This window comes from Azolla caroliniana, unplaced genomic scaffold (genome assembly GCF_043228905.1).
Source record: "Azolla caroliniana isolate FFs.n. ecotype wild unplaced genomic scaffold, voAzoCaro1.0.p SCAF_12, whole genome shotgun sequence".
NCBI lineage: Eukaryota > Viridiplantae > Streptophyta > Polypodiopsida > Salviniales > Salviniaceae > Azolla > Azolla caroliniana.
The window spans coordinates 537,074-561,804 of NW_028230447.1; the positions used below are offsets into that span (position 1 = coordinate 537,074).

At 42.0% G+C, this 24,731-nt stretch overlaps 2 protein-coding genes and 1 long non-coding RNA gene across 3 annotated transcripts; 1 reads left to right on the top strand and 2 right to left on the bottom strand.

Annotated features, from left to right (window-relative positions):
* Window positions 1-1,376: 1,376 nt before the first annotated feature.
* LOC147856698 (uncharacterized) lies at window positions 1,377-4,799 on the top strand. The gene is made up of 4 exons (XM_087328387.1): window positions 1,377-1,868; window positions 2,344-2,496; window positions 2,584-3,264; window positions 3,378-4,799. The coding sequence occupies exons 1-4, from the start codon at window positions 1,524-1,526 to the stop codon at window positions 4,419-4,421; spliced, it is 2,223 nt and encodes a 740-aa protein (XP_087184513.1). The 5' UTR covers window positions 1,377-1,523; the 3' UTR covers window positions 4,422-4,799.
* Window positions 4,800-6,163: 1,364 nt separating this feature from the next.
* Window positions 6,164-21,646, bottom strand: LOC147856699 (uncharacterized). Its single transcript, XR_015530557.1, has 2 exons — window positions 21,509-21,646; window positions 6,164-6,510 (listed from the first exon to the last, which is right to left on the bottom strand). It is a non-coding gene; the product is annotated as an uncharacterized LOC147856699 (long non-coding RNA).
* A 1,077-nt stretch (window positions 21,647-22,723) lies between these two features.
* Window positions 22,724-24,415, bottom strand: LOC147856700 (uncharacterized). The gene is made up of 2 exons (XM_087328068.1): window positions 23,738-24,415; window positions 22,724-23,577 (listed from the first exon to the last, which is right to left on the bottom strand). The coding sequence occupies exons 1-2, from the start codon at window positions 24,332-24,334 to the stop codon at window positions 22,879-22,881; spliced, it is 1,296 nt and encodes a 431-aa protein (XP_087184194.1). The 5' UTR covers window positions 24,335-24,415; the 3' UTR covers window positions 22,724-22,878.
* Window positions 24,416-24,731: the final 316 nt, after the last annotated feature.

Genomic DNA, 24,731 nt, shown 5'->3' on the forward strand with positions numbered 1-24,731 from the left:
CAATGTGACAACGTACTACAGTTTTCGTTGTAAGGCATCAAGTTTAGCTCAGTGACAAAGGCACGGTGTTGTCAAAGTCCAAAGTATGCTCGAAGATTAGGATCCTATGGCCAAAGTGTTGATTCCATATCCTTAATAGCCAAAATGATTAAAATTACTATTGGATTAGCAAAGAGGCACAAGACGAGTCACAAATTCAACTTTATCCACCCAACTATACTTATGTAACCTTATATGTCACCAACGTCTTGTTAATTGGGTTACCATTTTATCACAAAAGGCGAAGCTGTTTTGTGAATAAGGGCCTAAATAACAAACCGCTTCTATAGAAGTGCATGACATTTCAACATATTGTTCAATAGCCGATCAAAACGAGCCATCAAATAGTGAAGGTCAAGCAAGATTCATGGCATAAGAAAGAGTTGGTCCATGGGTATGTGAGTAGGGCGGAGCATGGTTGAGCGGGGTGGCAGCATCCAAACTGGGGGAAGAGGGAGAGAGTGAGATGAGAAAAGCAACGAGAAAGATCGAAGGGGTTCTTGAGGAGAGTTCGAGAAGCAGCGCAGGAGGAAAGGGAAGCAGAGAAAGAGGGGAGTCTGAGGGTTTCTTTCTGACGACCCGACCCGAACCAAACTGACCCGACCCGACCCGACCCATCCCCTTTCCTTCCCTTTCCTTTCCAAAAAGAGAGGAATCAGAGGGTTTCTTTCCGACCCATCCCTTGAGGGTTTCTCCCCCCTCCTCTTCTGAGGGTTTCCCACAAAGAGAGAGATAGATAGAGAGAGAGAGAGAGAGAGAGAGAGAGAGAGAGAGAGAGAGAGAGAGAAGAGAGAGAGCAGGGGATGGATGCCAAGCGTTGAGGTGAGGTGGCATTTTGACTTGGGCTTAGAGAGAGAGTGAGAGACAGAGAGATACAGAGAGAGAGAGAGAGAGAGAGACAGACAGACAGAGACAGAGAGATAGAGAGAGAGAGAGGAAAGGGAAAGGAGCCATGGAAAAAGAAGAAGAAGAAGAAGATTAAAGCAGAAGCAGAAGCAGAAGCAGAAGCAGAAGCAGAAGCAGTGATGTCAAGAGAAAGCGCGTAGAAGAAGAAGAAGAAGAAAGGAAAGAAGTAAGAAGGAAGAAGAAGAAGCAAAAAAAGAGAAGAAAGAAAGAGACGCAGAAACTCGAAGCAGCAGCCTGACAGAGAGATATAGAAGAAGAAGAAGAAGAAGAAGAAGAAGAAGAAGTCAGAGAGACAGAGAGAAGCTCACAGGAACCAGCATTTCGCAAAGCAAGAAGAAAGCTCCCCCATTCTTTTTCTGTTCTCTTCTTCTCCACCCCTCCCCTCCCCTCCCCTCCCCTCCCCTCCCCTCTTGCCTTCTCTATTCCTATTTCTCGAAACCTAAATCCTTCTTCTACACTTCACCGAGCCCACGTTTCGCAGAAAATTTAGATCTGATCAAGCACAGATTCCATATTTAAGTACAGATCCGATCTTTTCTATTTCTTTTTATTATTATTATTTTGTCTCTCCCCTGGCTATGGTTGTGAAGATGAGGAAATGGCTCCCTTGGCCTCCCAATTCTTCTAGAAAGTTCCAAGTTTTCCTTACTCTGCACTCTCTGGAAGGGCTGCATCCTTCCATTTCTTCCCCAGATGACTGTGATATGGAAGGAATCATGATGGATGTGAAGTGGAAAGGTCCTAAAGGAAGCTTCTTCAGGAGAAGAAGCTTGAAACGTGTGAGAACCTCCGAGAAACAGTTAAGAGAGGATGGCATTGTGCGATGGGATGAAGAAACGTACCACGAATGTATCTTCACTGAAGCTAAGAACAACAGCACTAGCCCCTTCCTTCCATGGGACGTTCATTTTGTCATCTTAAAGGTATGTGATCTGAGACTCTGATTATGGATGCCAGAGAGAGAGAGAGAGAGAGAGATCATCTGCAAAATGATCTGTGAGACCAAAGTTACAAGTACCTGAAAGAAAAATGAACTTAAGGTCAATGGCCTACAACACCATAATTACAACCATTTCTGGCCCTTGAGAGCGGGTAGTACAAACACCTTTCAAAGGCCAGAATGACCAACGACGCAACCATTCTAGATTATTGAGAATCAAAAGGAAATGTCATACTACCATCTGGAAAACTGAGATATGAGGCCATATTGAGAGAAAGTTAAAGCTAAATGGTGAGGAATGTAATATTATCATCTGCAGAAAACTCAAAATGACCAATGAGATATAACTGCAACCATTCTGAATGCTAGAGAGTGAGACAGAGAGGATTTATATGCGTATTTTCGTCATCCAATATTATGATGATGTCTCCTTCTGACACTCTGTACCACATTTGCAGGTAATCCATCAAGGTGGCAAAACGAAGCTATCTGTTACTGGAACTGCAGTTATGAACATCTCGGATTATGTCGCAGGATGTGGATACATACCAAAGACTACGAAGATTAATGTTTCTGGATCGTCTGGTGCAGAGACTGATGCTGTACTTGTTGTAAGTTTCAAACTTCTCTCTAATATGTACTTTGTAGCTAGGGTTTGCCTCATTCTCTCATTATTACCTACCTATCAATGGTGTCAGGTTACTGTGAACTTTATGGAACCTTGGACTCAATCAGAATGTGTAGATCTGACACATCCCAGACCGTCTTTGCCATGCATCAGCAGTGACTATATAGATGCACAACCCCTAGATGATATCTCTTCTGGTAGAACAATGAAAAATGCAAAGCGGCCTGCTGAAGGTAAAGCTTCTCAGGAGCTGTATGTGCTGGATAGGTCGAAACTGTCCTCGAGAAGTGAAGGTAGCATACTTGATCCGAGAACATTGTTCGAATCATCTTCTGATTCTATAGACGAGTATGATGATGGAGGTTTGGAAGATGGCGGTGAGGATTCAAGCTTCAGAAAATCATTTAGCTATGGTACATTAGCAGGGGTAAATCTTGTACTTGAAGGGGCATTGCCCTCCTTTAGAGAAGGACAGGTGGATGCCACCGACCAATTAGCCTCTATTCACACCAGGATCATGACAGATATAATGCCTAAAGTGAGTGAAAATGCTTCAGACTCCGATCAGGCTGTTGTTCAACAAACCATGAGAAGCCTTCTGTCATGGAAGAAAAGGAAACTAAGTTTTCGGTCACCTCGGGCAAGGGGTGAACCTTTGCTGAATAAATCGTATGGGGATGATGGAGGAGATGATATAGACCATGATCGGCGACAATCTTGTGCTTCTCCTAATGAGCAAGCTCTTACTACAGTAATAATTCTTTCTCTTCTGTGTCTATTAAACTTTTTGCAGAGTTTTCTATGTATTTCCTTGTGTTTCACTACTTCATCTGAAGGATTTCATGTTTTCTCGGCTACTTACAGGTGTGCAAGGATGAGAACTTGTCATCATCATCATCAAACATTTCAGGATGCCTAGATTTCGGAGATGAAAAATTCAGCATTGGATGCTGGGAGAAGAAGGAGTTTGTGAGTAGGGATGGTGACACGAAGCTTGCTGCAAATGTGTTCTTTGCATCAATTGATCAAAGGAATGAGAAGGCTGCCGGCGAGAGTGCATGTACCGCTCTAGTAGCAGTAATAGCCGAGTGGCTTCACCGTAACCCTAATAGGATGCCGATTAGAGCAGAGTTTGATTCTCTCATAAGAGAAGGTTCAGCTCAATGGAGGCGGCTGTGTGAAATGGATACATATCAATCTCGTTTCCCTGATGGACATTTTGATCTTGATACAGTATTAGAGGCTCAAGTAAGACCTCTGAAGGTTGCTCGCGAGAGGTCATTTGTAGGTTTCTTCCAACCAGAGGGAGTAGAAGAGGATGTGTGTGACTTTCTTAAGGGAGCTATGATGTTCGATGACATTTGGGATGCCATCATTGAAGAAACAGCACCGAAAGAATCTTGTGAGCCTGTAGTGTACATTGTTAGCTGGAACGATCATTTTTTCATTTTGAAGGTTGATCCAGATGCATATTACATTATAGACACATTGGGAGAACGGCTTCATGAAGGTTGTGATCAGGCCTATATCATCCGGTTTGATAGAGAAGCCACATTATCTCATGTTCCGAAGGAAATAATTAAAGATGAATGCAGGCATGTCGAGGCTGGGTGTTCACAATCAAATACTTGTTCATCATCATCAGCAGAGTCAATATTGTCAACAAAATCTCCATCTGAAGGTGAGTATAGAGGAGAAGAACAAAGAGAAAGAGATGGTGATAAAAGTGATATTGATGAGAACGCTTGTGAAGGCAAGGATGCATGCAAATGCTTTTTGAAGGAATTCTTCGCTGCAGTTCCATTGAGAGAATTGCAAGTTGATATAAAGAAAGGCTTGTTGGGTAAACTTCCTCTACACCAAAGGTTACAGATTGAGTTTCATTTTATGTCATTGGATAGCCCATAGCAATGTTTACAATAGCCATACTCAAGCTTAACTAGCTAATGTGAAGCAGGAGACAATTTATACTGGGGAAATTTTGTATGAATACAGATACAACTAAGAATAGAATGTCAACAAAATGGGCATCTCACTAACCTTGTCTTAATGAGAAAAATATGTAGTCTCGCAATGTAAATGTTTATTTTAATCTTTATTTAATCTAACATAGACACAGCTAAAACAACTGAAGTTAAGCTGCCTTTCTCACACACTAGGTTTTTACATCAAAGATTGACACTTTTCATTGAAGGGGCTACTTCTGATTTTGGAACCTGTGTCTAGCTGTTTAAATGTGTAATTCACTACTGTATTTTCAGTCAAATGTAGCTTTTGTTTTGATTCTGCCCAAGCTCAACAGTTTACAGAAGGTGATGTCTTTTTTTTATACAAATCCTTGGTTTGGCTAAATTTAGTTTACTGCAATTTAGAACTATGGAATGGATTTTTTTTCTTCACCCTGAAGTGATAAAGAAAAGGTAATTAGACATTGCTGCATTTAGCGGCTTGGGTGGAATTGAACCCAGACCCTTGTGAATGCAAAGAATTGGATAACCTTATTGTAAAACAGGAGAGGCTGGTTGATTGAGTCATGAGAATTAATGGGGTAAATGTTAATCAGTAGTAAATACATTGTTTCCACTTCCAAAACCTATATATAATTTGTTACTGTTTCTCTATTTATGAGAGAAATTTTAGATGTCAGTTAGATCAGTTACATCTTCAGGAATATCTATTATTATAATCAGTATTTTGGTATTCAAGAATATCTATCTGGTTATTGTTTGCGGTAACACTACATTAAACACATCAAGAAGTGACCATATTTCAAAGCCTCTTTATTCTAACCCTGCCCCACATAATTTCAGCCACTTTAAAAGGCCCATTAATGTTCTGTTACTTGGAGAATGTGACTGTTACGTATGTAAAGGAGAAGTTTCCCATTATCAATAAAATGTCAAAAGATGTTTTGTAAGTGTAAGAAGCTATTATTAGTTGCAACTTAAGTCTCTTCAATGATATTATTTCCCAAATACATTAACATGTTTCAAGAAAAGAAATCAACAATGCTAATGGACCTAAGGTAAGTAGACAGATTTTATTCTCGTCAAGTGATATTGTCTCAAGTAGGAGGGTGTATGGTGTTTGTTTCTTGACTTGGGAGAAACTTTGTAAGAAAAAGTTTTAAGACATTTTTACATCTATTTAAGCGAGCCTAAGAATGCTATTAGTACTACTAAAGTGTCAAATAGATATTTCTTGAGAACCCAACTTTTAATTTGTCATGACTGCATATATTATCTAAGACATGATATGCCTCTTTCTCGTCTCTAAGCAATGGGCACACATTCATTCCATCTATGATTTATGTGAACTTTAGGACCAAGATATATAAAGCTTACAATAGTTTTAAGTGGCCCATTATTGTACATAATGCATGGTTTATTCTTATTTTGGTTCTTACAAGCAAAAAATTTGTTTTAAAGCTACTCTTTTCATTCAACTTTGAATGCATGCAAGACTCTTCCAACGCCCTAATAAACATTTGTGCATATGGCTAAAAGAATTTGCAAAAAGCACTATATCATATGCAGATAACAAACACATGATGATTACATTCCTAATGACAACTTCTCAATGCCTTCTTCCTTTACAAACTTTACAACCATTTAATCTAATTTATTAATGTATAGACCAGATAGAGTTGGTGAGAGTAGGAATCCTTTCTTAAACCAAATAGTATTATTAAAAAACTCCAAAATGTCATTACTTATACACACATGACATAACCTTCTCATAGATTCAAATGTCTAAACACTATATATATACACAACTAACGTTTGGTGGGGAGGAGAGATATTGTCATGTAGCAGAACTAATAGGTTAGGGAGTCAATGTATACCATCTCTACTATAGAGTAAGGAACGCCGATGTTTCAACTATTTTGCATAGAACTAGGATGCAATTGTTGTTCCATCAAACATCAACATAAGCCTCCACCTCATCTTCACAATCATTGGCAAGTAACAATGTGTGATCCCCATTAAGGGTGGATCTTACAAACATTGGAGGCTCCCTTTCAAAACTGAAGAAAAATAACCCAAGGCAACAAAGTTGTCTCATGCATGGCCCGTTTTGCGATGTACAACCATTGCTTTATGATGCAAGCAGGGCATTGTAGAGCGACATACAATACTCGTAGCGCAACATCCTCGAATAACTAATTTATTGCCTTTAAAAATAGGGATTTCTCTATCCTATTCTCTCTTCCATATTGCTCTCATGTGCTCTCTCTCTCTCTCTCTCTCTCTCTCTCTCTCTCTCTCTCTCTCTCTTTGTGAAAACACATAATTATATTAATAAATATGTGTGAAAGACAGCCAGGTGATGGTGAAAAACTTTAGCATATGTGGAGCTAAATGCAAACATGGAGTTTTCAGACTACCAACCAGGGTATGTTGAGTATGACTACCACCAAGATATGTATTCTCTTGGATTGCAAGAAGTTGTTTACATCTTAAGTATGGTTATAGTGAAAAGCTTTAGCCTTTAGTATATGCGGAACCACGTTCAGCCAATTTTGGCAGCAACATGAAGTTTTTTAGAGACCCTAACAAGGGGCGATTGAAGATAGGTTTCAGACGATTCGTATTATAGACATGGTCTCATGGAATGTAATGGTGATAGTCTATAGATATCATCGAACATGGATATTTTGATGTTTTATCTTGCCAAATGCCAAAACTTATATGTATTTGGTCCTTTCTTTGATCATATATACTTGTGGAGTGGAAACTATTATGTACTATTTGTATATTGCCTTTGGCATTGTTAATTTTAATACCAATGGAGCATATTTTTTTGGGGAAAAAAATGTGTGAAAAACACTATTTATAATGGGTGTCACAATGGAGTATGATCACCCACTAACTACATGGGTAATGGAACATGTTGAATTGCCAATAGGCAAGACAAACACTCCATTGAGGACATAATATTGCTACATTAGTACTCCCTTCAAGTTTCGTAGATATGCTTTGACTCCATGTCTACCATTAAACATAAAAGCATTACACATATCCATATTTTGAAGTAATCCCCAAAACCTTAGAAGTAGGAAAACAATTTCCATCTCTAATTTTGGGTTAACCTATGTGAATTGTGCAAACACCCATAGTCTTGATGTCATATAACACCATGATAAAACTTGCCAAATTTGAGAAACGTACCCCAAATCTTACAAGAAATCAAAGATGGTATGAAACAATGAGTATTATTTGCCATTTGAACAATGCAAAAGAAACAATTTCCCGTATCTCAAAGGCAAACCCCCAATCAAAACTCTCCAAATAAAAGACCTTTGCTACAAGTGACAATTTCTCTTTTTTTTTTTTTTTTTTGTAAATCAATGTTTGTTATTAAAACAAGATGATAATACAACCCTTGCTATCTTCACTACATCATGAATAGTGATAATGCATGGAAAACCCTCTCAAGTGTTGCAAAACTAGATGGCATACCTCTATCTCCTCTTGGGACAATGTCCCCAAACAACATAGTTGCGAAAATTGCCACATCAACTTCCCTTTCATCCTACGAAGTTGTTGAGTTACCCCATGAAGTCCATCAAACACGAACCCATTTCTCATGGTCCAATTAAACCACATCCCCCAATACCTATGGTAGTCAAACACGACCTTATATGATGGTGCATGCATGCCTTTATCGTCATCAATAAAAACCCAGTTAAAAGGTGACAAAATATTGCCTGTTATCGATGCCCAAATTTGTGATATAACAACCCAAATGGCTTTAGCAACTAGACATGTAATGAACCTATGTTTGGCATCTTCCTCAACCACCGTGCAAAAAAAAACATGTCCCATTTGAAATATGTCTATGTTTTAAAGCCATCGCCAAAGGCAACCCACCAACAATCACACGCCAAAGAAACACCTTAGCACGGAACAGAAGATGAGGCTTCCATCTTGCATCCAAAACTCTACGCCACCACTTTGCATGTCGAGTAATGTACCATGTGTCTACAACCTTAGTTGCTAACCAAGCTCTATCTTCAACCAACTTATGTTATACATCATTAGTGTTCACCACAAAAATTGATTGTCCAATACCAAATGACCAATCTTTCCATGGGTCCGCAACCACCAACTCTGGAAGCGGGAAAACTAATCTAAGCAATGCCAATATTGATTCCCAAATAAACCCATATCCACGTGGTATATGAAACTTATTTTTAATTGTCCGAAAGGCCATCATTTTCCTACATGACTCTAATATACCATCCTCCACAGTTACCAATCCCAGCATGGCCATTCGATTAAAACTGTGTATTTAGGCTTTCTTTTCCATCCCAATGTATTATCCATGAAGATGCCAAAACCTCTGCTGCCAAGGAATTAATATCTTTTCTACACTCAGGTGGGCTCTAATGAAATAATTTCAAGCATTGCTGCCAAAAAAGCACTAATTGTTGGACCATAATAGATTCAGAACATTTAAATGCACGGGTACTATTAACAACATGCCACCACAATGCTGTAATTCTGGTTTTCCCATGGTATATACCAACCTTTTCCACAAAATAACGAATTATTTCTGCCCAAGGTTGGGTACCTATGCACATACCTTTCAACAGATTGAATCTTCGAGCTACCATATGATCCTCCAAATTTAGTAATGCAACTCCCCCTAACCGTTTTGGAGTACATATATTGTTCCACGATACCCAACTCATACCTAGTCTTGATTCTTTCTTCCACAATGTATATTTAAGTGAATGAGCTAATTGATCAAGTGATTTCTTTGTCCAAGGTAATAATGGAAAAAAATAAAAAATCATTGGAGTCATTATAGCTTGTACCACTTTGAGATGAGTACTAAACGGCCATGCTCGAGGCTTCCAATACATAAATTTGTCTAAAACGGTCCCTGATATCCATTTCAAACTTTGAGACGTTGAGATATCAACACCAATAGGGTAACCTAAGTGCCAACACACATTGGCTTGATCTAATATTTGGCCACACCATCCAAGATCAACCAAATCACTTTGAGATGAGTACTAAACGGCCATGCTCGAGGCTTCCAATACATAAATTTGTCTAAAATGGTCCCTGATATCCAATTCAAACTTTGAGACGTTGAGATATCAACACCAATAGGGTAACCTAAGTGCCAACACACATTGGCTTGATCCAATATTTGGCCACACCATCCAAGATCAACCAAATCACTCTTAGTGCATCTAATGAGCATCAACTTTCGCATATTTTATCATTTTTATCATAACATTTGCTTGTTACTCGCAAGACTAGAATATTACTCGTGAGTGCACTTGTTTTTTCACGTAATAGTACACTTTCTCGACCATATCAATACATGCTAGGTTAGCATTAATATAAGGCTAACTAGAAAATTACATTGATGTTAGAACCATGGTTGAACCTCGGGGAGCCGCCATGATTAATCAAGATAGAGATATGAGAAAGACATCTTAGCTATGTTTTCCCCCATGGTTTTTAAAACACCATAGTGTTACCACAGTTATCGGATCTCGAATCACATCTCATATGTCTAGAGGGGCAACGATGTGAGATGCTTTCTTGGATAAAGTTCTTCCAATCAAAATTTCAAGCATTCATTTTGCTTGTGTATTTTCCGAACCTCCTTATTTATATTGCATACACACAAATTGCATCATGGAACAAGTTTTGAACACTGTTGGAGTGATCTCTCCGACCGAGACCTCTCAACTCCAATCTGCATCTTGCACACAAACAGAGATCACTATTGAGCAATTGCTGTTGGGAGACAGGTCCTTCTGGATGGGAAGGGAGAAGAACAGTGTAGACCTGGTGAGAACCAGATGAGGAGTGCCCAGCTACGGAGAGCCGGATGGTGCAGACCCGGTGAGAACTGGATGAGGAGTACCCGGCTACGGAGAGCCGGATGGTGTAGACCCGGTGAGAAGTGCTCACCGGATGAAGAGACATATTCGTAAATATGTTTCTGAGAGTCCATCATGGCTGTATTTGTAAATAGCCGAAAAGTCATATTAGTATAAATATGACTTAGGGCAAACTTTTAGTTGTGGTTGTCATTCTTGTTGGTGCAAGGAGAGAGTGAGCGCGTAACTGTGTACAGAGAGAGAGAGAGAGAGAGAGAGAGAGAAAGAGGTTGTTGCCTCTGTTGTAACCGCCGCCTGTGGCGAGGATCGTGAGCACGAGGTCGTTGCCTCAGTGAACTCACTGTTGTACATTCTAACATAGTGATAGTTTGCAGCCTGTGGGCTGTCATGGTTTTTCCCTTAGTTTGGGTTTTCCATGTAAACATCCTGTGTACTCGTCTCTTCTTCGTGTCGTTCATTATTTCCCGTTTTCTGTGTATGATTCTAAGCTCGGTTGTGGCCGAGCGTTGCGTATAGGGAGCGTGTAGTTCCCGTCAAGTGGTATCAGAGCGAAACGACACAGAAAATGGACGAATCGTTGGGCAGCATGTTCAAGCTCACCGGCTCCAACTATTCAGTGTGGAAGTCGAAGATGAGGGACATGCTCGTGGTTAAAGACCTCTGGTTGCCGGTTCAGTTCGGGGAGAAGAGACCAGACAAAATCGACGCCGCGATATGGGAGGTGATGCACATGAAGACAACGGCGTACATACGGTGCTTCATCGACATGAGCCTGTACAACAACTTCAATGAAGAGAGCAAGGCTCATGAGCTCTGGGAGAAGATCGGCATAATGTTTCAAAACAAAAATGCTATTAATCAGGTTTCGGTATTCCGGAAGCTAGTAAGACTCCGGTACCAAGATGGCTCCAGCATGGCGGAGCACATGAATGCCTTCCAGGGGCTAATACACCAGGCAACATCATTGGAAGTACCTCTCGCCGACGAGGTACTAGCGCTACTCCTGCTCGGTTCCCTCCCGGATAGCTGGGAGACGTTGGTTGTCACTTTGGGCAACGCCGGGCTGGAAGGAAAGCGGTTATCCCTAGCAAGAGTAAAATCGAGCTTGCTAGATGAGGAGGCGCGTCGGAAAGATAAAGATACGAGCTTCGACTCCAATGCGCTCCTTACCGAATCGGAACACGGAAGACATAGAAATCGTAGTCCCCAGAACCGGGAGAAGTCGGGGACACGGTCAAAGTCAAGGGGGAGGCCTACTTGCTTCTATTGCGGCAAGCCGGGACACTTCCAAAAGAACTGTCAACATTTCCGAAAAGACAAGGAAACCGACGGTACCGATTCAAAGCGAACCCCGGACCGGAACGGTAAAGACCGGAGGGGGCCGGACCGGAAGGGAACGACGGCAATCGCGGCAAGTGAAGAAGAGTTGATGCTCATCACCGAGGAGAGTGAGATAAACCTTGCCGGCGACGAGATGACCTGGGTGGTAGACTCTGGAGCGTCGTTCCACCTTACCCCGGACCGGAAATGCTTCTCATCCTACTCAGCCGGTGATCACGGCTGTGTCCGGATGGGGAATGAAGGTACATGCCGAATTGTCAGCATATGAGACGTGTGGTTGACAACACCAACCGAATGCAAGTTGCTGCTGAAGGATGTTCGACACGTTCCGGAGGTTCGTCTGAACCTGATATCAGCCGGTCGGTTAGATGATGAAGGCTACATGGGTAGCATCCGGAACGGTGTCATGAAGTTCAGCAAAGGGAGCCTGATTGTGGCTCGGGCCCGGAAGGTCAACACACTGTACCTGATGAATGCCCGGTTATGTCCGGAAGAAGTGAACGTGGCATCCAACACTGCCGGTGAGCTGTGGCACAAGAGGCTGTGTCATATGAGCGAGAAGGGGATGAAGAGGCTTGCAGACGACAACCTCATTCCAATGAAGAACGTGCACTTGGAGAAGTGCACTGATTGTCTGGCCGGTAAGCAAAACCGGACCTCCTTCCGACCAAGGCCACCGATGAGACGTAATGCACCACTGGAGTTGGTGCATACGGATGTGTGTCAAGTAGACACGAAGTCACATGCCGGAGCGCAGTACTTCGTGACGTTCATAGATGACCACAACTGGAAGCTGTGGGCCACACCGTTGAAGACGAAGGATCAGGTGCTATCCGTCTTCAGAGAGCTCCACGCGAGAGTGGAAAGAGAAACCGGCTGGAAGCTGAAGGCGGTTCGAGCAGATAACGGAGGAGAATACCGAGGGCAGTTCGATGAGTACTGCTGCTCGAAGGGAATCCGGCTCGAATTTACCGTGCCGAAGACGCCGGAACTAAACGGACTGGCCGAGAGGATGAACCGGACCATAATGGAGAGGGTCCGGAGTATGCTAGCGCATGCAAAACTACCCAAGAAGTTTTGGGCTGAGGCATTGTCGACGGTGACATATGTGATAAATAGATCACCCTCAATACCCTTGGATGAAGACACGCCACAGAGAGTATGGACCGGTAAGGAAGTATCCTACCGGCATCTGAAGGTGTTCGAGTGTCTCGCATACGTGCATGTAGCTAAGGAACGGAGAGGAAAGTTAGATCCAAAGACCCGGCCATGCATATTCCTCGGTTACGGTGACGATGAGTTCGGCTACCGAGTGTGGGACCTGGTCGACAAGAAGGTATTCCAGAGTTGAGATATTATCTTCATGGAGGACAAGACGCTCGCCGACTGGGAGTCGGAGAAGAAGATAATGAACTCCGAGTCGACCGGTAAGGATCGACTCTACGATGAGTAGATCCAACCGGCAAGAGACCGGTTAGCACTCGAGGGACCAGCCGGTTACGGTGAGGATACCGAATAGGCTGAAGAAGAAGTAGAGGAAGCCGAATCCGGAACCGGCCAAGACCCCGAATCGGATTCGGATGAAGAGCAAATGGAGGAGCCGGTTACTGAAGCCTGAAGACGGAGATATCCTCTTAGAGAGAGAAGGGCGCCCCAAAGATTTCCGGATGCAGAGCATGTTTTGCTGACCGATGAGGGGGAGCCGGAAAGCTTCGAAGAAGCGAAGGATGACACCCACGACCGTAAATGGTTAAGTGCCATGCAGGATGAGATGGATTCCCTACATGAGAACCATACGTACGAATTGGTGGAGTTGCCGAAAGGAAAGCGGGCACTCCGAAACAAGTGGGTGTACAAGTTTCAACTGGGAGATGCCGAAAACCCCCCGAGATACAAAGCCAGGATCGTGGTGAAGGGGTTCCAGCAGAAAAAGGGCGTGGACTTTGACGAGATATTTGCCCCGGTAGTAAAGATGACCTCCATTCGGACGGTGCTGAGTATAACGGCAAGCATGGACCTCGAGGTAGAATAGCTGGACGTGAAGACGACATTCCTTCACGGTGTCATGAAGATTTTCGGCAATAGTGTGAAAATCCCATAAACGTACGAAATCGAGTATGAATCACATAATACAATAATTGTGAAGATAACATTTTAAATAAATTTAATATCTAAGTACAAAATGATGGAGGTTTCGAATGCACTTTATTACACGAGAAACAGACAACTAAATGTCAAGATATGAGGGTATAAAGTTTGTGAAAGGAAAAGAGAAAATTGTGAGATATCCCACATAGGCACGACAAATACGGCTCTCATCATATATAAGGTAGAGCAAAAGATATTATCTTTGTGTCTATGTGTGGAGCATAGAGAGTTCAAGGTAACTTGAACTAAGAGTGGAGGTGGGCTAGCTACTCATAAAGGGTTTTGGCCAACCAAAACCGGATCGGCGATGGAGCCGGTGATCCAGCGGCAACCGGCGAGGCACCGGTAACCGACGACATCCGACGAACCGGCGTCTGGCGACTAGATAAATAAATATATATACATATACACATATACAAGGAGGGCAAGTAAGGATTCAAACCTTGCACCTCCAAGTTTAGGAGTCAATTGGCTTACCATTAAGCCATGCCATTTAGTTGAATTTATATTTCTATCATTGTACACTTACATGTAAATTCTCATACATGTGAGCTAAAATGAGTGACATGGTTATCATGCACCACATGTAATACATAAAGCGCCAAATGGCAAACATGCAATTTATGCATGTCTTGTACCCTCACATGTATCATATGCATGTGAGCATCTATAAAAGAAGGAAGGGGGAGGAGAAAAAAGACGTTTTTTTTTGGGTTATGAAATTAAGAAGAAGAAATTCGTTATCAAATTGATCGTGTAACTTGTTTCTTAAATCTAAAGTTAAAAGTTCAATCAATCTCTCTCAATCGTGTAATCTCAACTTCTCTCTTTCCCAATCTATCTTAAGTACTTTCTCGCTAAAGCTTTCGCCAAAGGTTGTACCGACTTTGAATCCTTCCGGTCCAGAACCCCGATGGTTCTGCCTCACGATCCGTGCGTAGTGACGGATCTTCACGACAACGGCGACCTCGAAGAGGAGATCTACATGCAGCAACCGGAGGGATTTGTGGAGAAAGGGAAGGAGAACCTGGTATGCCGGTTGAAGAAGAGCCTGTACGGACTGAAGCAGGCTCCCCGACAATGGTACCGGAAGTTCAACTCCTTCATGGCCGATCAAGGGTACCACTAGACGCAGGCCGATCACTGCGTGTTTGTGAAGAAGTTTGAAGGAGGCGACTTCCTGATACTCCTTCTATACGTGGATGACATGTTGATCGTCGGACGGGACCAAGTCAAAATACAGATGCTAAAGAAGGCCCTCAACCGGACCTTCTCCATGAAAGACTTGGGTTCGGCAAGACAGATGCTGGGGATGCATATTATCCGAAACCGGTCAGTGAAGCAATTATGGCTATCACAGGAGAAGTACGTGACAAAGGTGCTTCACCGGTTCAACATGTCAGATGCGAAACCGGTCGGATCGACACTTCCGACAAACTACAGGTTATCCGGTAATCAAATCCCGAAGACGAAAGCAGAGAAGGCGGATATGATGAAGATTCCATATGCCTCTGCCGTCGGGAGCTTAATGTACGCAATGGTGTGTACCCGACCGGATATAGGATACGCAGTTGGAGTGGTGAGCTGGTTCATAAGCAATCCCGGCAAGGAGCACTGGAATGCGGTCAAATGGATACTCTGGTATTTGAAGGGCACTTCAAATATGTGTCTCCGATTTGGCTTCGGAAAACCTCAACTTGACGGTTTCATCGATTCGGACATGTCGGCTGATGTGGATACCGGCCGGTCTACATCCGGGTATGTAATGACATATGCAGGGGGAGCTGTTTCATGGTAGTCGAGGCTGCAGAAGACGGTTGCATTGTCAACCACGGAGGCGGAGTACATGGCAGCTATGGAAGCTGGGAAGGAAATATTATGGATGAAGGACTTCATCGGAGAGTTCGGTATCCGGCAAGATGAATACTGACTCTATTGCGATAGTCAAAGTGCCATCCATCTTGCTAAGAATGCGGCCTACCATTCCCGAACGAAGCATATCCAACGAAGATATCACTGGATCCAGGAAAGAGTAGATGACCGGGAGTTCGCACTGATGAAGATCCACACGGCCGAGAACGGGTCAGATATGCTGACCAAAGTGTTGATACCTGACAAGTTGGATGCATGCCAGAAGAGGATCGGACTAGTAAGACACCCCATGCCGGAGTGAAGGGGGAGTTTGTTGGGAGACAGGTCCCTCCGGATGGGAAGGGAGAAGAATAGTGCAGACCCGGTGAGAAGCGGATGAGGAGTGCTCGGCTACGGAGAGCCGGATGGTGCAAACCCGGTGAGAACCGGATGAGGAGTACCCGGCTATGGAGAGCCGGATGGTGCAAACCCGGTGAGAACCGGATGAGGAGTACCTGGCTACGGAGAGCCGGATGGTGCAGACTCGGTGAGAACCGGATGAGGAGTACCCAGCTACGGAGAGCCGGATGGTGCAGACCTGGTGAGAAGCGGATGAGGAGTACCTGGCTACGGAGAGCCGGATGGTGCAGACCCAGTGAGAAGTGGATGAGGAGTACCCGGCTACGGAGAGCCGGATGGTGCAGACCCAGTGAGAAGTGCTCACTGGATGAAGAGACATATTCGTAAATATGTTTCTGAGAGTCCATCATGGCTGTATTTGTAAATAGCCGAAAAGTCATATTAGTATAAATATGACTTAGGGCAAACTTTTAGTTGTGGTTGTCATTCTTGTTGGTGCAAGGAGAGAGTGAGCGCGTAACTGTGTACAGAGAAAGAGAGAGAGAGAGAGAGAGAGAGAGAGAGAAAGAGGTCGTTGCCGCTGTTGTAACCGCCGCCTGTGGCGAGGATCGTGAGCACGAGGTCGTTGCCTCCGTGAACTCACTGTTGTACATTCTAACATAGTGATAGTTTGCAGCCTGTGGGCTGCTGTGGTTTTTCCCTTAGTTTGGGTTTTCCACGTAAACATCCTGCGTACTCGTCTCTTCTTCGTGTCGTTCATTATTTCCCGTTTTCTGTGTATGATTCTAAGCTCGGTTGTGGCCGAGCGTTGCGTATAGGGAGCATGTAGTTCCCGTCAATTGCTCACTACTACCTTGAATCAATTGGCCAAAATGAGGCAAGCCAATATGGCTTTGGAAAAGAAATTCCAAGAATTGACTATTTAGTTCACATTTTATTCAATGTTGTAAACTTCCTTCTCGTTCACTTGTGTCTTCTAAATCGTTAAGTGAGTATTCTAGTTCATTAATTTATTCACATGTAATTGATCCTGCGCTTCAATTTTATTTTAATATTGACGCCACACAATTACCACATTATGAACAACAATTACTCGACTCTATTTTAGACGATTTCTAAGACGCGTTTCCTAACGAATTGCCGCTTACTTTACCACCAAAATGTAATGTGGACCATCAGATTGACCTTATCCCCGATGCCACTCATGTGAGCATTCCACCTTACCGACTTAGTCGATTAGAAGAGGATGAGATCGTTAAACATCTTAAGGAATACTTGAGTATGGGCCACATTAGGTATAGTAAATCACCGTGGGGTGCGCCAGTTCTATTAGTTAAGAAGAAGGAAGGTTCCTTGTTGATGGGTGGGGGGTGGAGCTGATCTTGGCTCCACCCCCCTCCCAAGGGGGTTCAAATGTGAGGGAGAGAAGGAGAGACACACACAAATAATGAATGAGAGAGGGAATCGAGACCGACACAGTTGAGGGGTAACTTCAATATTATTTCTCTCTTTTTTTCATGCCCCACGGGTGGGGTTTAAATAGTACAAGATTAGTACATTACAAATAGCCGAGTGGGGGTAGTTACACCAATCACTCACACGTTACCATTTCATATTGCACCTTACACACCTTTCACATTACACCTAACCCTCCCATACACCTATATGGGTAACATTCTTGGAGAATGTGTATCAATTATCGTCATTTGAATAAAATGACAATTAAAAATGCATATCCGTTACCTCGTGCTGATGATTTGATTGATCGTTTGCATGGGGCACACTATTTTACAAAAACTGACTTACAAATATGTTATCATGAGATTCACATTGCCAAGGATGATATTCCTAGAACCACTTTCCGTACGCGCTATGACTATTATGAGTTTTTAGTCATGCCTTTGGGGTTGACTAATGCTCTAGCCACATTCCAACAAGCGATGAATGACGTTTTCCGAGATCAACTTGGTGATTTTGTTGTCGTCTTCTTGGATGATATTCTGATATATAGATGTACCTTGCAGGTTCATGTTCAACATGTTCGATTTGTTTTGCAAAAGTTGCATGACAACTCTTTCTATGCAAAACATTCAAAATGTGATTTTTTCCAAAAATCTATTGTGTGCCTAGGTCATTTAATTATGGAAAACAGTGTTGAAATTAAACCTTCTTGTATTGAAAAGGTTAAAATTTGGCCCATTCCTCGTAATATTCATGAACTTAGATCATTCTTAGGATTTGTTGGATTTTACGAAAATCAATTCGTAATTATTCTAAATTGTCTACGCCATTAACTAACCTTTTAAAAGGTCATCCACATAAGTCTGTCAAAACGATTTCATGGAATGAACAACTTGACAAATCATTTGAGACACTCAAAGAGCATGTGTGTCAGGCTCCCACTTTTCTATTATCGGATTCATCTAAGCCTTTCTCAATCGAAACCGATGCTAGTGATTATGCTATTGGTGTCGTACTTTTTCAAGGTGGTCACCCTATTGCTTTTGAAAGTAAGAAGCTTGATGCTACTCAATCTCGGTATTCGGTTCAAGAGAAAGAGTTGTTTGCGTTAATACATGCACTTAAAACATGGAGGCACACTCTTTATGGAAATAAATTTATGGTTACAACAGACAATCAATCATTGAAGTATTTTTGTGACCAGCTAGATCTTGTTGGTCGTAAAGGCTGTTGGGTTGAGCTTATGCAATATTTTGATTTTTCCATACGGTATTGCAAGGGTTCTATGAACACCGTTGCAGATGCTCTTAATTGCATTAAAGAAGTTAACATGCTTAACTTCACCTTCGAGGTAAGTATGATCTTTTAGATCACCTTTGAGGGAAATACCTTGATGACAATTATTTCTCAAAATACTGGATGAAAGCCGAATCTGGTTTAGATGCCGTTACTAGCACCCTACCCTCGAAGGCGACCTTTCACATTACAAACGGTTTGCTCTACCATAGTGGAAAGGTATGTTTTCCAGATTTACCAAACGTAAAACATAATTTTTTTCATGAATGTCATGATGCACCATCTACTAGTCATCTAGGAATACAACACACACTCGTTCTCATCTCGAGTACTTTTTTTTGGCCTAAGATGCGCTCTAACGTGCATAAATACGTAATTCAATGCTTACAATGTCCGATTAATAAGTCAGAACGACTTAAAACTGCTAGTCTTTTACATCCCTTAGATATTCCCAACAACAAATGGGGAAGTATCTCGATGGATTTTATTGTTAGTTTACCTCGTACATAGAGGGGTCATGATGCCATTTGGGTTTTCATTGATAGACTAACAAAATTGGCTAGATCTATTCTTACCAAAACCACGATAACCTCTCAACAATTGGCTTATCAATTTGTTGATGAGTTATTTCGTTTTTATGGATTACCGATAGATATTGTTAGTGATCGAGATTCCAAGTTTACTAGTGAGTTTTGTTGAACATGAATTCCGTAGATCATCCTCACTTGATGGACAAACTGAATTGTTAATCAAATTATTGAGACATGCTTCGAGGTTATGTTGCAAAAACCCCTTCTAAGTGGGAGCAATATCTTCCCATCTTAGAATTTGCCTATAATAGCTCTAAACATACATCCACTAGATATAGTCCTTTTATGTTGATGTATGGTTATTGACCACGTGTCCCAATCAATGTCACGATTCATCGTGATACATTAGAAAGTACACACATTTTTTTGCAAGACATGAACCAAATGTTGCATATTGCCAAAGAAAATGTCAAGACAGCTCAAGATCGTGCTCGATTTTATGCTGATCAGGATAGACGTCCTCGTGTATTTACTATTGGTCAAAATGTTTTTTTGCGTGTCCCGATTGACTCTACGTCATTGTCTACGGACAAGTGTGCTAAGTTAGCCCCACGATATTGTGGCCCATTTGAAATGATAGAAGTAATGATAGGTGCATGCTCTATCATGATTTGGACAACCAATGAATGGATAGCCTTTTGGAAAGGCACACATATTCAAGGGGCCTAGGAAAAGGTATAAATATGAGGCTTAACTACCCTCATAAGGATTACATTAGAGGGTTGTTGTCTTAGACACCGGTGGTGCGGGCTAGGCTTTCGTCTCAACGATCGTGTTTATCTCTTCCAAGGTATTAGTCATCCTAATATCCAACGGTATGGGACGTCGGTGGTAGGTTGGCTATGTCTATATCACAACTCGGGGTTGGTCGGGTGGAATGGGTTCTTCGATCCCATCTATTTTCCTTCTTGTACTTTATTTTTGTCTATTGATTAGTAATAAACTCTTAATACTTGGTGACGATAGTTCTGGTTCTGTTGGTTGTACTTGATTCACTGTCCTGGCAGGTGGTGACAACGATATCCGAGAAACACTGAGTTCTGGCTGACGCATTTCCGAAGGTTGTACTCCGACATTTGTAAGAGGGTCATGTGTGCTTTATGTCGTCCTTTGTATACCCCAACACCAACATGAAATTTTGTGCAGAAAATAACAACTTTGAGATGCTTGACGGTAATTCTTGAAACATAGGCTCCATATTTACCTAAAACATAGGATCCATATGTATTTGTATATGTATGTATGTGTACATGATTGTTAACTTGTTGTATATGTATGCCGACTATGATTTTCCAATATCTTTTGTTGCATATAATCAATGATTAGCCCCAAGTTGCCCCAAATGTATTTTTAGAGAACACATTTTGTTAAGTACCCCAAATGAGGAGTAGTTATTGTGCAACTTGAGATCATATGGGTCAATGTGGAAATGGTAAATGAGTTGGATAATATATTTAGGAAAGAGGGAAGCATGGTAATGGGTTTGACTAGTTAGTGTTACGAGCATAACGGAACAGTAATTGTGCGCTAATTCATAAGGAATTGACCATATGTGTCAATGTGGAAATTGTAGATGAGTTGGATGATATATTTAGGAAAGAGGGAAGCGGGGTGATGGGTTTGATTAGTTAGTGTTACGAGCATAACGGTAACTGTAATTGTGGGCTAATTCATAATGAATGAAGGGTGATTATTGGGTTATCTGATTCTTACAGTGGGAGATAACTTTAGAGTGTTTCATCACTTGGCTACTTTTTATAAAAATTGCAACCAAGGGCATGATGGGGTTTTAGTCTATATAAAAAGGTTATCTACCTTCATGAACAAGAATCTCTTCACTTTATTGTTTTGAGATAGAGACTCTGATAGTGTGACAAAGCTCCAGCTTCATACACATGTGTCTCCTTCAAAACCAATGTATGATCCATGTTTGTACACAGTGGTATGGGACATGATGGGGGACTTGGATCCATCTCTCACCTTTGCTGGGGGTAGTTGGGTGGATTGGCGCTCATTTCTTTCTTATTTTTGTCTTTAATTTTGCTTAACGTAATTAAGATTCTAATAGTCAAGCAGACTAGAATAATCTTCTCTTATGGTAGGTTAAGATGTAACTAGTCTTAAAATACATGGCATTGACTTTAAGAAAAGTACTACCTAACCTAGCTTGTAACTAGGGAGCTAGGTCATATTAAATGACAAGTCAACTAAAAGGAAAGGAATATCCCACTACTATCAACTATTTTGTACATTTGATGCGACAATAAGACCAAATACAAAATACAAATATTCACCATCTTTCTCTTACACTAAGCTACTGTGACTATTATCTATGTCAAGTAACTCTATAGTTGACTAAACTAGATCCCATGTAAGCTCTAAGGTGTGATTGCATGGAAGGGCCATCATAAGCTACTTTGATATATTTGACACATAATATATCTTTAATATGCTTATCTATTCGATTCCCAATATTAATCTAGTACGATTGGCCTCTACAAAGTCGATCCGCACAAATTTGTTTAACACATTTCACCAAGTTTAATCCTTGCACAAATTTCTCTCACAACTACAATATGCACTCTCATACGCACCATTCATTAGTAAAATCCCTGAACATCAAGAGTCACTGCTCACATTCACATGTATTATTTGAATATGTATATTTTGCCTCATAGGTCATATTTGACCTTCGAGGATGATAATAAAATCTCTCTCTCTCTCTCTACACACTAAAGTCATCCTAAATGTTGTAGGGATTTGTTTGTTTCATAGGTCATTTTGTGTAATAGTGGAGGTCATTTTTTGTTTCAAGTAAGGTAAAAATCCACATACAATATTTATTTAGTAGCCAAAATTGATATGTGCACCAATGTAATTGAGAGATAATAACAACGTAGACGAATCGATAGCTAAGCAATCTAGGTAGATTAGAAGATGACCACCAAACTTCTGGGTGTTGTGAGCGTGTCATGAGTACTCTCTATAGATCAAATATTGAATCCAATTTTGCATCCCATACTCAACGCAAACAAGATAGTGGTGATCTCAAGGTCCCATTCTATTATGTGCATGCAAACATTCACATAAACACCCAACCATGATGACCCATATGCAAGCAAAATGTACACACACACACATAAAAACATGTTCAGATATCCATTAGTATGTAGATAGAAATCAACATGTTCACACAAAGTTACAAAGCTTGAAAAGAACATTTTTGTGATGGAATCTAATAATGAGACAAAACTAGACATAAACATGAAAGGCAAAGGAACAACACGGCCATATTAATGAAAACCCTTGACTTGTATAAATTGGAAAACATTTGACAATTATCCCAAGATGAAAAAGAGGGAGAAAGAAACATGAATACTGAAACATAAGGATACATAACTTGATCCGATCTGTTGTAAAGGAATGTTAGGGACCTATGCTCACAACATTAACGAAATCGAGTGCGGTTAAGGATCGGATATTGACCACCCATGGGTGCATCGTAAGTAGCAAAGGCGAAACACCCCGAGAAACCAGGTCCAGTATAGACAGCCAAGTTTTGTGTAGCTCCGGAGCCTCTATCATCCCACACTTTGATGAGTTGTTCCCCGGTCACATAAGTAACGAGATCTTCCTTTACCGCAACCATGCCTAGGACATCTTCATTGGATGGGGGCACCTGGCCATCATTGTAACCAGCAAAACCTCTTGGAATCCACGAATTCCTCATTCTTTGTCGAAATGACTCGATCTTGAAGAAGCACGGTGACAAGCACACAAAACCTTGGGGTATCTGCTCTGGCCTCACCTGCCAACAACTATGGTCATTCGGATGAATGAAGCTTCCACGGTCAGTCCAAATGAGCTCCCACCATTCGTTGCCAGCCCCGATGGGGCGTGCCATGGTGCGAGCTTGCTCGGCATCCACAAACAATAATGTCTCGACCGTGGCCGAATCATTGTGTGGACCAGGTTTCGGTTGTTGGCCCAACAAACCGTCCTTAGGACGATGGCCGGTCTGTGGGGCATTGTAACCAACTGGTTGCATGTAGAATGAAGCATGTCCATCTGCTCGGAACAAAGAACCCGATGTACTGTATTGACAATGTGCCGGCAGCCTTCTAATCTCCAACACCGAATTCCGATCCTGTTGCCATTATAACAAAAGCAGCATTATTGCCAAACATTTTGATTCCTAGCATGGCCAAACCTCGATTTGCTTCCATGGATTTGAAATTTGAAGGGAGTGTGTGAGATTTAGGAGGCATAGGATGATGAAGGATTAGTTAGTTAGAACATATATATACCTGAGATGGAGGGGGAGGCAGAGGGAGTGGTGGACGAAGAGGCGGAGGCAGCTGATCGGAGATCTTTACGGCCACATTGTAAATCTCGGCAGCCACAGTGTTATTGGGAATGAGGATCTCCCCCCTCATCTTCTTCACATCCCCGACATATCGAGCCCATTTTCGAACATCTGCTGGACCTTCATGCTGGAAGGCTTCCCATTTCTCTCCCCATTTTGCAAGAATGGTATCCTCACTCTTCAGGGTTTCATTGATGTCCCTGGTATTGTAGAAGATGGGGTAGAGGCTGATGGGATCCTCATCCAGGGTTCGCTCGACCAGTAGCTCGAGCTCTCGCATCGGCCACTCCGACTCCAAGAAGTTGGGCGAAATGAAGAGCACGCCAACCTTGCACGACTTGATGGCTGTCTCAATGTTTTTGAAAATGTGGGCACCCATTGGGATAGAGGCGACGGAACGATCGAAGAAGATGGCGCTTGGTGATCGGTCTCCCAATATCCTCTTGAGCTGGTTGAATAGATCTTCGACGATGTGTTTCTGGTGGCCCGAATGGCTAAGGAATATTTGACAGTCATGGCCATCATGATTGGCATCCATGATGGACAATAAGAGATATTGATGATAGGATTCAAGGCAAAGGTAGAGGTTATGTTAAGGGCCCTATAGTCGTAGGCAGTGTGCTTTATGTGTTGGGGGAAAGTTGCAAAACATGAAGGAGTTGAAGAAGTCCAGCCTCCAAAGAGTGTGACTCATCAGTTGACATTTTGTTAAACTTGTCTATTGGACACGGAGACAAGCACAGCACATCACTCCTTTATCTTTTCAAATTTATGCATAGAATTAGGAATTGACATTCTGTAGCCCACGACGAGGTCAAATTCGACCTCAATAAGCTTGGGATGTAGTGGACCGATCGTCTTGAATGCGCGTGAGACATACAACTGTTCATATTGATTGCCCTACAATCTGATGGTTATCAAGCACAAGCTTATCT